Genomic DNA, 13,956 nt, shown 5'->3' on the forward strand with positions numbered 1-13,956 from the left:
CACTTTCGCTTTTTTCAATACTGATACTATTACTGAAACCTTCAGTATCAGCTCATACAGATACCCATCAATTTTTTTCTTCTTTAAAATACTGAGCTGGATGATAATAAGCTATTTTAATTGAAGTGCTTCACTTAAAGTACCATGCTCAAACTGCTCAAACAGACACTTTGCTGCCCTACAGCAAGAAGCATATGACATACAAAACGACAGTTGTTTTAAACTTAGAAACTGAAATATCATTTACAGTGCAAATGTAAGCAGAATTAGTCTATTTAAAATGCAGGACTTATTATTATATAGTATTTTTACTAGTTGTACAATTCTGTATAACAGTTAGCTACTTCATATGTTAATGTCAGCCTTGGTGCGGCTGCTGTTGTGATCACACGTTCTCCTTATTTTTGCTTTACATTATGCAGCGCCACATGCAGTTCTTTAGCAATTCAGGCTAGATTTGTTACAAGATAAAATAATAAATGATGAGTAAAAAACTTTAAAAATGCTGGTTGTTTTACTTAGATTGTGTTTTAATTTCCATTGTGAATAAAACAATGTAAAAAAATTCTGGTGGTGCCAGTGTACATAAATAGAAATACAGCAGTATACAAAAAAACTAATGGGAAAAAAGTTTGTGTACTCTTGATATTTTGTACAATCTAGAAAATCCAACTTAAATTTGACCTATTTGACTTATGTAGAGTTTTTTTTTTATTACTTGAACAGTACCTGAAAATATTGGGGTACAATGTTTATTTTAGTTCATCTACTTTGTTAAAAAAAACTTAAATATCCAAGGTTTAACTTAAATCTATTAGTGTGTGACCTAAAATTTTGAGTTAATTTAACACCAAATAGTACATTGTTATATAAATTTATGACCTGATGCTCAGTAAACTTTAACTATAGTTTAAATGAGCAACAACTTAACAAAAAAACATTTTTTTTACAATGTATTAAACATTTTTGGACGCTTATGCATGTTCAAGATTACCCATCTCATCTCTTGCTCCAGGAGATGTGGGTTCAAACCCTGGTGATGGCACAGCTGTTCTCAGCTAGGAGCCCAGAAATGCCCTGGTGGCATCATGTGATGGAAAGAGTCCCACCTGTTAGGGAAACTGAATGAAAAACTGAATGAAAATTGAAAAATATCGGCCCTGTGATGGACTGGCGACCTGTCCAGGGTGTATTTTGCCTTCCACCCAATGACCACTGGGATAGGCTCCAGCTTTCCCCGCGACCCAGAAGGATAAGCGGTTTGGAAAGTATGTGTGTGTATTCTGTATGGTTTACTTAACAGAGACGGCAGTGCTAGCAAATGTTAGGATATTTTTTTTAACTCTAGTGCCCTCAGGTTAAGTTAACTCAAAAGATGCAGTGTAATAATTTAATCCCTTTCTGCCCCAGATCATCAGATATATTTTCTCATAATTTCTTCCTTTGTGCAGAATGTATAGGATATATGAGGTCATTACATGAAGAAAGGCTCTGTATATGTGTAATTTGACCTTGGAATCTCCAGCAGCGCTCTGTGATGGGATTCTATTGAACTGTTTTTTAAAGCACTTGAATGTAAAAAAGCGTCTTGAGAGAGGGGGAAAGGGGGAAAAAAACATCAAGGCATCAAGGTTTTTGAGAGCTGCCTCCAATGCTCCCACTGAGATGAATAAACCAACCTACAATACAAATCTGTTAATAAACCAGACCAGCATCCTGGGGCTCTGAATGCACTCTTCAATTTTAAACAGTAAATTACTGCTAATCACTGCAGGGCACTTGCTTTGTGTTTAAGCTTCCATATGCTCATCAGATATACTCAATGCAATGTAATTATTTCCATGTTCCGTTGATTATTTTTAAGGATATATGGAAGACGTTCCATAAAACACACTCATTTATGATGAAAATACAATGGAAATATAGCTTAGCTGGTGCAGAGTTGAGCTTTAACGTTAAAGAGAATTTCATTCAAAGTCATTCAGAGTGGTTGCTCCATTAAATTCTCTGCTCTAGAGAAACCAAGTCAGAATTGTTCAAAATGGTGTTGATAGAAACCAGAGGTTTCAAGAATATAGCTTCTTACATAAAAAGGTTATGAATGCACTGCCTGATGCAGAGACATTGCTTTATAAGAGTCTTGAGATTAAGGTTTTGGCAAAAAATGCATTTTTAAAAAAAAACATATTCAGCGGAGAGGTACATTGTGCTTTTTTCAGACTTACCACTATTTTACCATTGTTTACACTACATTTGACAACTAAAAAGACATATTTGCTTATGGTTTTAGTACATAAAAAGGTTGTTTCTATCACCACCAATTTGAAATTTGAGACTGTAAGCTTTTGTAAAATAAACCATTTCACATCAAAACACTCTGAATGGCTTTGTTTGCATGTCAGCCAATGAATTATGCAAAAATTTTGAAAAAGTGGTAGAATTCTCCTTTCATGTTATAATATGATAAACCATGTTTTACCATTCTGAGGTCTTCTTATGAAACTGTATGGTGTTTTTGGCCATAATTCATTTTTACATGTCCATTTTCAAACTTCTCTTTATCCTTTACACTTAAACTGTGCCTTTTATAAGCTGACATTTGTAAATCACCTCTGTTCTGATTGGCTGTGCTGTATTGCTCCTCTTTCAAAAAGCAATCCAGGCTGAAACATTCCCTATATCTTCAGCCTTAATGGGCAGGGCCTAAACAGCTGTAAGCCAGTGTGTATAATGACAGATAGATGTGACATCACAAAAACAATAACCTTAAAATGCTTAGTTTCCGTATATGGGCTATATGTACTGAGGCATGAACCATACTTCAACATGTATACATACTATCTCTAAAAAGTGAGGAAATTTCTTTTTTTTTTTCGTGCTACAGGCTTTTTAAACTAGATTAAACATCCTCCTTGTTTGTAGTTTGTATGTCTCACATACACAAACAAGCAATGAAAAATGTATTACGCACTATTTATAGTGGATGTGTATAGCTGTACATTTGATCTACACTGCTTTGCGCATAAATCAGTTCTGTGCCAGGGTTTTACTGTGGTGTTGCAGTTCAGCCGAGTGTGGGCCAGATCGACATCCCAGTGGTCTTTCTCGATAGCATTTTGTGTAGCATAATGAGTGACGCTTAAATATCCACGAGTATTTCTGAGCACCAGTGATGGACAGAACAAAAAGTGAGAAAGAGCTTTCTGAGTCAGCCATGCGTAAGCAGGAGAAAAAGAGCGAGGGATAGAAAAAAGGATGCACGCAGTCAGACACACAGAAAGAGGAACAGAGCTGTTTAGTGACAGACACAAAAATAGGAGGGAGGCTGAGAGAGAGCTGTTCAATGGCTGAGACACAAAGCAGAGACAGGAAAAGACAGCACTGAGGTATACTTACAAGCACTCCAACACATCCATTCATCTCACGCAGGAGTACAAGCTGTAGGCAAGAAATGAAATCAGCTTCTTTTGGGTAACAAAAGTGCTTTCAGAATGTTTCATGTGAAAGCAAGCAAAGCAAGAGATATTAAGGATTTCTAAAATATTCAGTGCTGCATTTCAATAAAATGTTCATGGCACTATTAAAGTGTTGTTGTTCTCCTTCCTTTGCTTATATCTCTTCCCTTTGCCCCTTCTCTCCACCTTCTTTCTCAGATCGAGTCACCACTGTGAAGACTGATATCTATGTCACCAGTTTTGGGCCTGTTTCAGACACAGATATGGTGAGTTCCAACTGTTTTTTACACATTAAATATGCAGCGGTGGGATTTATGTGTTCAAAAGGTGGATTGAAATCATCAGAATGAAACATACTTGGTTAAATAAAGTGATTCTGATTCTGAATCTGATTCTGAGATCAGGGGTGACCAGTCCTGGTCCTGGAGCTCTACCACCATGCAAAGTTTAGATCTAACTCTAATTTAACACACCTGATCCAGATAACGAATCTCTTCAGGAGCATCTAAGTATTACAGAGCAGTGGGTAGGATCTGAACTCTCAAGGGTGGAGTATCTGCAGGATCAGGATTGAGCACCCCTGCATTAGCATCACTGACATTATCATTATAACTCTAGCTGTGGTGTCTTTATAAAAAGCTGCTTTATAAAAGTCAAAAGTTTCCTACTCCTACTATAATCTTGTATAATATCCATAGAACAGTATCGCTAATAGAATGGAAGAGAATGGGACATTCTTGTGCCTAAGGTCACCATACCGAATAACAAGCATCAGCTAGGGGGGTGTAAAGCCTTCCAGGACTGAGCTGTGGAACAGTGGAACTGCATTCTTTAGAGTGATGGAGCAACATCCATTACCTTTGGGATGAGTTGGAGTGATCCAGAACTAATCATCCAACATCAGTTCTTGACCTCACTAATGCTCTTGTGGCTGAATGCAGTTAAACCCTCGCAGCAATGTTCCAACATCTAGTGTAAAGCCTTCAGAAGAGAGTAGAAGCTGTTACTGCAGCAAAGAGTTAATAGCCTGTTAATAGCCTTGAGTTCAGAAGAAATATTGGATGAGCAGATGTGTTATTACTGTCATAAGAAAACCTTGTATCGCAAAAATATTAACTTAGGAAAAGAAAAAAAACTCAACATCTATTAATGTACCTTTGTGAACAGTTTATTGGTCCATTCTCAATGAAATGTTCACACAATGTAAAGAGCAGCTGGTGTCTTCGTCTTCAAGTGGTGTTATAAAATATGGTGTGATGAGATTGTCTTATACCAGCAACAGTATGAGAGATTGTTAGCACAATCATTTATGCCACCCTCCCCCTTTTTATGCCACCCTCCTGCTATGTTTTGTCTCTTAGAAAAAGTCTAATTTGTGTAGGGGACGGGGTAAATTGACAGTGGCCCGTGGTGGTCCTGCCATGCTCAGGGTGGGAGAGAGGGAATGAAAAGCAGTGCCACCTGACTGTGCTTGTGCCACTATGAATTAGATTCTCTCCATCCGATAAGGCCGAGGAAGTGGCGCTATGACTCATAGATCCGTCAGCACAGCTGTCTCCATTATCAATTCAAATAGCGACCGAGGCAGAGGAAGGAGCTTTTTAATGCAGGTTTTAATCAGCGGAGTGTCTAAGCATGGAAGTATGCACAGTATGGGGCGCGTGCTGGAAACAAAGTTAATCATATAGATGACAGGATCCAGAGGTGTAGTCTGAAGTAGTGGGTGAACAGCTGTTAACAAAACTTTCCAAACTCTTTTCTAAGGTAGAAAGTAGCCTTCGCTAAGTCCTGTCCCCTTGGTTACTGTTGCTATGTCTGACAAGGTCTTGGACCTAGCATGTCAACTAGTTTTCAATGGCAACAGCAAACAATTCACTCATTTTCCAGGTAATTTTAGGGTCTTACTGTATTTGCTTAGTCCCTAATTGATTTCCCATAGATGTTCCATTTAGTTACAAATGATCTGTTACTGTCACCTGTGTTAGGGTCAGGGTTAGGATTAGTACTAGGGTTAGGTTTAGGTTTTGGGTGGAGGTTAAGATTAGAGTTAGGGTAAATGAAGGTAAATTTAATAGATAATTTAATAGATAGATTAGCAGATTGTACGTTAAATGCAAGATAAGAATATACAAAACATATACAGTGGGCTATCCAAATAAAGTGTTACCAATTTTGTTGCAATGCAGAATTTTGGTAAGGAGTGCACTGGAGGTCTCCAGCATGCATTTGAATAACATTGTGAGCTCCCAGTAGCCTGAAGGAATAAAAATGGGAAAAAATGGAAGCTACAGAAAACATTGCAAAAGTAAGATTGCAGTCTATGTAAGATTGCAGTCTATGTCAACGACAAGGAAATGATTCTGCATTATGCATGGTACAAGTAAAAGTATGATTTTATGCATTTTAAATTGAACTCCCTACATCCAGTAAGGTAACAAAACTAGCCAGGCTTGCAAGTTGGACTTGAAGTTGACAGAAGTATGTGTTCCATGTGGTTTTTGGTGGGCTTAACTGGCATTGCAATCTTCCACACTTTTTAATCTAGATCCTATACCTGTCCTTTTGTGTCATCAAATTGTACTTAACCACTTTATTTTTATGTCCCACAATGCTTTGAGTGTCTTATGGACAGCACTTCCTGCAAAGTCTAAACTCTCTGCATTTGTGAGATGATAACAACTAATGCAAAAATAACATGGGAATGAATAAAATTGTAAATAATCCTTGTAATTGATCTGTCAAGAAACCTGAAGCTGCCTGATAGAAACGCTTTAGTCAGAGAATACTATTTATAGCCTACAGCAATTACCCTCACTGATAATAATAACTTTTTCATTTAAAATGTAAGTACAGGCATGAAACCATAAAGCTATGCCATTACACTGGATTGTTTAATGTAAAAAATCTGTTAATTCACTTACTCAGTATACCTACACCTATAACCATCTCACAGCAACTGAATTCTGTATTTCTGCACCACATCCTGAACAATCATTGTGCTGTTAAGGAAATAATCTTTGACATGCTGCTTGCATGGACCACAGGGTATATCAATGTAGTAAGAACCCAGTTCTGTTTAAACTGAGGGACTGACAACTTAATTTCTTAACTAGAAAAGGACTGGTCAACTAGCTAACAGGCTAAAATATTGCAAACATAATAAACAACTCCTTCATTAATATCACAGGCTTGAATTAAAGTAACTTATGCTATGATTCACTGTAAAATGTCAACATAAAATACTAAAGAATGTCACTTGAATGTCTTACGTGCTTCAAATGTCAATTTTTCAGTCAGGTCTGTCTTAATTAGCATCAAATCCAGACTGAATTTCAAACAGCTCTGTCCTCTCTAAATACTGTGCTAGCTATGTAGCTAAGTTTTGAAATTCTAGCTACTGTATATAGTGCACTGTTTGTCCAGTATGTATGTGACTGAATCCCAGATGACTATTTTAGCTTTATTATGAACTGCTGGGGAGCAGAAACCAGTATTTAAATTCCTACATAGTGCACTATGTAGGGAACAGGCAGCCTTTTGAGATTCAGCAGTTCATCAGGGAAGCGCCATTGAATTGGTGGTAAATACAGCTTAAATAAGACCAAAGTGTACTTATAAATTAACAGCTTTCATTAAACAGTGCTATACTGTGATAAGTTCATTATTATATGACAAAAAGTTAGAAGGTCCATGAAATTACCACAGTATACAATGATGAGCAATTAAATGTTCTTGTCCCTTAGCAGTCCATGGTCGCTTGGCAATGATAAAAATACTCTAAAGGAACTGCATTTCTTGACAGATTACTTGTTTATGCTGATTATTATTATTAATAACCTAAATTATTAACTGAAAATTATGTATTTTATCATATTTTATGTTGGCTGCCGTTTATAAAAGCAATAAACCACTTGAGGCTCTGTGTTGTTCAACTGGCAGTTCTGCATCTGGTTGGATTTTATGTGAACGCATTTCAACGATAACAACGTTTTTGGCTTTTTCAAGCAGTGATTATAAGCCATGTTCATCTGTCCTTTAAGTTCTGCACTTTTTATAAGTTTATGCCAAAATTCCCATTCTTGTCATAGTTTCAGATTAATTGGACTGTAGTGTCTGCTGCAAACTGCATGACCTCCCAGAAACAGTTCAGAGACAGTTAATGAGACATAAAATGATAACAAGTAAGCACACATTCCTTAACTTAGCTAAAACAGTAATAAATGACACTTCCGTTTCCCAGATATTTCAGCCATAATCTCGAAATACAGCGGTCATGGGAAAAATAAGGTGGATAGCTTATCCAAGGTGCACAGGCCTAGTTACTATTGCCAAGCTATGATTGAATAATCAGTATTAGGGATGGGGTTTGGCCAGGGGCTCATTTGTAAAACATTAATGCTTTGTTTTCAGTTTGTCAGCCAGCTTCAAAAGGAGGGAGGGAATTTATTTCTATAATCATTCAGAATTGAATGTCACAGAATGTCACATACAAGTATATTATTGCTGTGTGTATTGTCTGGTGCTTTCATAGTGAGTATACACTATGCAGTAGGTATATGTATACCTGATGGGATCTATATCATAGCTGATATATGAAAATCTCTTAGTGCCAATAGTTTTTGTTTTTTGTATTTAGTGACACAACAACAGTGAATATGTTGTCATATCTATACATATATGTATGTATAACATATGAATATATGGAAATTTTGTGCTTGTTAGATTTAGTAAAAAAGAAATGTCCTTGAGAATGAGCTAAGAAAAGTGACCAAACTTGAATTGACATGAGAACTATGTACCAAAATAAGGCAAAATATATCCTGTTAATATTCTGGAGCGGTTCAGCGATGTGGCTTGTTGTTTGAGGATGACTGAATAGTGTGGCTGTGAAATTTCCTCCTGAGACTCCTGCACGGTGTGTGTATTTGTGTGTGTGTTTGTGTGTGTGTGCGTGTGTGTGTACGTGTGTTGTGTGCATGATCTCTTGCCGGTCTCTCTCTGCTGGAGCTCCTCAGAATCGTCCTTCTGTCTCTGAGAGATTAAACTCAAACACTGCTCCTGCTGCTTCAAAGAGCACAGAGTCGTAACCCAGCAGGATACATCCCTCTTTTCTTTCCTCTATCCCTTCACACGCTCTCTCTATCCATACTACCTGCTAAGGCTGGACAACATAGTATGACAAACTATAGTTCAACATTTTTCAACCTTTGGCAATATATACTATATGACCAAGAGTATGTGGACACCTGAACAACACAGTAGTATAAGCTTGTTGGACATCCCATTCCAAAACAGTGGGCATTAATACAATATAATAATATTAAAAAAAACACTTTTGTTCAGGGAAAGTTTTCCACAGGATTTTGGAGTGTGTCTGTGGGAATTTGTGCCCATTCAGTCAAAAGAGCATTTGTGAGGTCAGGCACTGATCTTTGCACGAGAAGGCCTGGCTCCCAATTGACCTTCCAATTGATCCCAAAGGTGTTCACTGGGGTTGAGGTCAGGGCTCTGTGCAGGCCACTCTGCACCAAACTTGCTAACTATATCTTTATGGACAATTTCTTTGTGCACTGAGGCACAGTCATGCTGGAACAGGAAAGGGCCTTCCCCAAACTGTGCCCTCAAAGTTAGAAGCATATAATTGTCTAGAATGTCTTTGTATGCTGTAGCATTAACATTACCCTTCACTGGAACTAAGGAGCCGAAACCCTGAAAAACAGCCCCAGACCATTATCCCTTCCCCACCAAACTTTACTGTTGGCATTAAGTATTCTTGTAGGTCATGTTTTCCTGGTATCCAGCAAACCCAGATTCGTTCATCATACTGCCAGACAGTGAAGCATGATTCGTCACTCCAGAGAACATGTGCTTCAGAGTCCAGTGGCAATGTGCTTACACCATTCCAGCTGACGCTTGACATTGCACATAGTAATCTTAGGTTTCTGTGCGGCTGTTCAGCCATGGAAACTCATTGTATGCAGCTCTTCATACACAGTTCTTGTGCTGATGTTGCTTCCAGAAGCAGTTTGTTGCTTCCAATTCACAATAATAGCACTTACAGTTGACTGGGGCAGATCTAGCAGGGTAGAAATTTCATGAACTGACTTGTGGCAAAGGTGGCATCCTATGACAGTGCCAAGTTGAAAGTCACTGAGTTCTTCAGTACGACCCATTCTATGGCCAGCGTTTGTCTACAGAGATTGCATGGCTATGTCTGTATAAAATAGTTTACTGTAATAAGAACTAAAGTAAAGTAAAAAGTCTGAAAAAAGGAATAATGGTATGCAATCATATTTCTTTGAATCACTCGTACAAAAACGTAATATAATGACAAGCTATTTTATTTGTATATTGTAATATACCGTTATAATTGTATCACTGTTATATGTTATATCAGTAGCACCATTTGTACCGGTTACATTCGGTCCTCATACTGCAAGGGATGCTGCATCTTTTTCCGAACACTTTCGTATTTATCAGATACTCTAATCCAGAATGACTTAGGAATTTAAATAGGTAAATGTAGTATAAGAGTCAAGAGTCTTGCCCAAGGACTCCTATTGGTATAACAAACCTTCAGTCCTCCATGTGCAGCGAATGGTTGCCACAAGTAGGGTTGCACAGTGTATCATTTGTGGATAGATACCGTGATATTGGCCTTCGTGGTTCTAAAAAACCACAATATACAAATGAGAGCTCTAAACAACCATAGTGTTTTTGTACTGTGTGCAGTGAGCACTGACCGTTCTCAGTGAGTGTCCTGTGGGTGTTTTGATGAATCAAGGCATTCATGCAACCCAACAAATAGAAGTTATTTTGACCCAAATAATGCAGGTATTCTTTTATAACAGTGCAAAAGTCACACCACTCATTCATTTATTTCATTTTCAGTCAACACAATCATTACGTAAAGGTTATTGAGCATCAGCAGAAAATATTTGTTGATAGAACAGAGAATTACACACAAGCCTCAACAGCTACAAATAATGTCAGTTTTTCAGGATCTTTTGTGTTTATTTTTTTTTCTTTATTAAAGCTTCCATTCTGCAGAGAAAATGAAATCTGCAGGGATGTTTTTCCAAACATCAAAGTTCAGTTTTAGTAGTTGGTTGCATTTTCAGCCTCTCATGATCCAAATAATGCCAATTGCAAATCGGTCCAGGATCAGTGTTCTAGTGCAAATCTATGTCTTCTTCTTTTTCTTTTTCTCTTTTTTATCAGTTATGACTTCTTGATGGGTACACATCCTTTTAGACTCCTTTAGCCATTTTATATGCATATGAGAAACAAAACCGCAAGGCAGGTAAAGTGTGTTTGGGTAGTTTCTTGTGTGAATGTCAGTGTCCCTTTGAAGGGGAACATAATGTTAGTGACTCCTTTGGAAACAGATTTCATTGGACGGACACAGCCAGCATTAAGTTTGGAAGGATGGAAAAGTGGCAGTAAAATGCACAAAAGTAAAGAATGTACAAATTAAATAACAGTACATTTGATATTATGCTTATGTTTTAGGCTATTGTGTATTTTTTTGTTAAACAAATTGTGGCTAGAAGGAGTGAATCACTTTAGATAAATGTTGCTTTATTGAACAGAGCAGCAGTGGAGAACCATCACGCAGCGCTAACTGAACGGCTGGGACAGCAAACAGGTCACCTCTAACCATACAACTCTACTGGACAGTTGTTACTGACTCCACACAAACTACCCCACGGCCCAGCACAGAATGACAAAAATAACACTGTGGCACTAATAACATTCATAAGAACAACTTATTTACAGATTAAAGTCTCTCTTACTCTCAATAGCCTTCGCACATGGCCACTCTGTATGGCCATGCCTCCTGCATGAGCCAGTAGCGGGCACTACAATGTGCATTTGACTGAAAAGTCAGAGACTGTGGTCTCTGACTTTGGCATGGAACAAGATTTTTAATATGGTGCATGGTGCTTCACAATCGCAGCACTAGTATTTTGTCCATAACATACAACCCTATTTGTCTTGATCTTCAGGAAAAATCACTCTAATATTTGCAATGTTGCCTAATTTTGTATCTTCAAAATATCTTTGCTAATATATTGTAAATATTTAATACATCGCCCAGCCTTTCTCTCTAGTTCACACTCTTTCCTCCTCCACAGGTCTCTCTCATTGCCTGACCTACTCTCGCTCGTCTGTCTCTCATCCCATTCTCTCGGTTCTGCACACTGAGCGCTGCTAAATTATTCTCTAACCGACAGCCACTATATCCCAGGATTGGATTAGCTCAGGAGAGACGTCTGTGGACTCTTCTCTTCTCCTCCTCTCATTCAGGGAATAGGCAGATAAAGCATGCATATTCTTTTGTGTGACGTTCACTCGTATTCCCTCGTTTGTGGGCTGACCCTCTCCCACAGGAGAGACACAGTCAGGCTCACACGGGCACGTCTAGGCCTTACTTTGATATATTTTTCATTTTCAAAGACAAATTGTTCCATTTCTTTGCCTCCACACTGCTCCCTGGAGCTCATCTTTTCTCTCGGCCCTGCTCGCCCTCCCCTCGCTTTCTCTCTTTCTTTATTTCAAGGGTTTTGACAGTTGCCGTTTTTTTTTCCCCTTCTCCTCCTCGAAATGGATTCCCTCTCAGTCTTCTAGCTTTTTGGAATCCCATGTTTAAGAAGCTTTCTACCATTAATCACTACAAACGATAATGCTGTATTTAAATCTTTTTCAGAAGTGTAGTACTTTACCTTGGATGTGGCGGGCTCTACATTAAATGGAGCAAACAAGACAATACATCATCTACGGGGCCTTTTAAAATATTTACCTGCAACATTAGACAACCACGTCGGAAAAGAAAAGGCCATAGATCATTCTGTTGGAGTAGCCTGTTATGAATTATGCATGTCTGTAAGAAATGATTAAAGGCAGCTGTACGAGCTCTCAGAGATCATAAAGGTTGTGCTTCTATTCCCCACAGCCACTGAAAAAATAATACTCACTGTAATGCTGGATTATCGTGTCCTAGGTGTTTTATCTCCTGTTTTCAAGCAGTGTTGTCTATGGAGGTGAGATTCTGTTGTTGTCGCTAAGGACCTGAAGCTGTTAGTATAACCTCTCAGTCTTTCTTTCTCCCCCTCTCCCTCTCTCTGCCTCTGCCCTGTGGTCATGTGAACGCTCATCATTAGAGCTAACCCTGCAGTGAACCGTGTGCGATGTGCAGGTAAACAGCAGAGGGAAAAGATTCGTGAGGAAAGAGATTAAATGTTCAAGTTCATGTCGGTCAAATTGTTGCACTGTTTTCCCTGTTTTGGCTGTAGTTAAGTCAACACCTTTAAAAAAACTTATTGCTTTACTTTTCTCAGATATGGAAAGTTGAGCAATCAGGATTAACGAAAAGAAATGGACAACCAGGATTCAACTTAGTGGCTGTTAATGTCAGTTAGGGTGCATATACAATGCATGATGTTGCACTCATTAAATGAATGAATGCAGCTTTTTAATACTAATGCTTTGTGTAATAATTAGGTCCAATTTGCATAATTAATCTCTTAAACTTTCAATTAGCCACCTTAAAATAAATGTTCACCTGAGAGAAATATCATACATTCCTCAGGCAAGAAAAGATGAGCAATCACGATTTATTAAAACAGACAACAACAATATGACTTAAGTCTCTGTTAATATCAGTTAGGAGAGTACTATGATGTTTTGCTAATGAAATGATTGATTTCAGTAAGTGCTAAAAGCTTTAATTATTTGTCTGTTAAATATTTTGTAAGAATGTTTTTGTCTTCTCCTGTAAAGTTGCTATTTGGAGATACATGTTTTCTACAGTGATAATTTGCATGATCGCCTATATAAACATTTAAGTTGACCTCTTTTAGAGAAATGTCATTATACATTTAGTAATACTTCACTTGAAACCTGCTACATGACATAACCATGCCATAAACATATCATGAAAGATGTATCATGTCATGTCACTATTACTATTAATTGTCATGACAGATGCCATAATGTTCGATGTCAAGATGGCTAACTAGAGTACACTTAGCAGTTAGCATGTTACATAAGCTGTCAAAACATCAAACATTATGGCATCTGTCACGACAATGACCAGTAATGTAACATGACACCGTGATATTACTGCACACCATGAAATGAAATCTGCCATGACATGTTCATGGCATGGTTATGTCAATGCTATGTAGCAGGGTTCAAGTAAAGTGTTACTGCACATTTCTCTGGCATAAAGTTTGAAAGGTTAATGAAAATGAATAGACAGCAATTGATTATACCCTTCCTATCTAATGTCCTATAAACTTCACCACCTCCTGATCCCCTCCTTGTTGTTTCTCAGGCCTCTAGCTGAGGGCCAGATGTACACAGAAGCATACATGTGCCTTGATCCGACTACAGTATACACCTGTATTTAATGTGTAATTTACTAAGACAAGCTGGAGACGAAACACACACACACAAACACACACACACACATCTTCTAAGCCGCTTCTCCTTCTGG

General features: G+C 38.0%; 1 protein-coding gene across 1 annotated transcript in view; it reads left to right on the forward strand.

The window, feature by feature from the left end:
- The window catches only part of LOC118806921 (gamma-aminobutyric acid receptor subunit alpha-2), a 54,089-nt gene that overhangs the window by 11,750 nt on the left and 28,383 nt on the right, over positions 1-13,956 (forward strand). The window contains exon 4 of the mRNA XM_036568625.1: positions 3,654-3,721. Within this exon, the coding sequence (XP_036424518.1) occupies positions 3,654-3,721 (68 nt within the window). The remainder of the gene's footprint in view (positions 1-3,653; positions 3,722-13,956) is intronic.

The sequence above is a fragment of the Colossoma macropomum genome, unplaced genomic scaffold (genome assembly GCF_904425465.1).
Source record: "Colossoma macropomum unplaced genomic scaffold, Colossoma_macropomum, whole genome shotgun sequence".
NCBI lineage: Eukaryota > Metazoa > Chordata > Actinopteri > Characiformes > Serrasalmidae > Colossoma > Colossoma macropomum.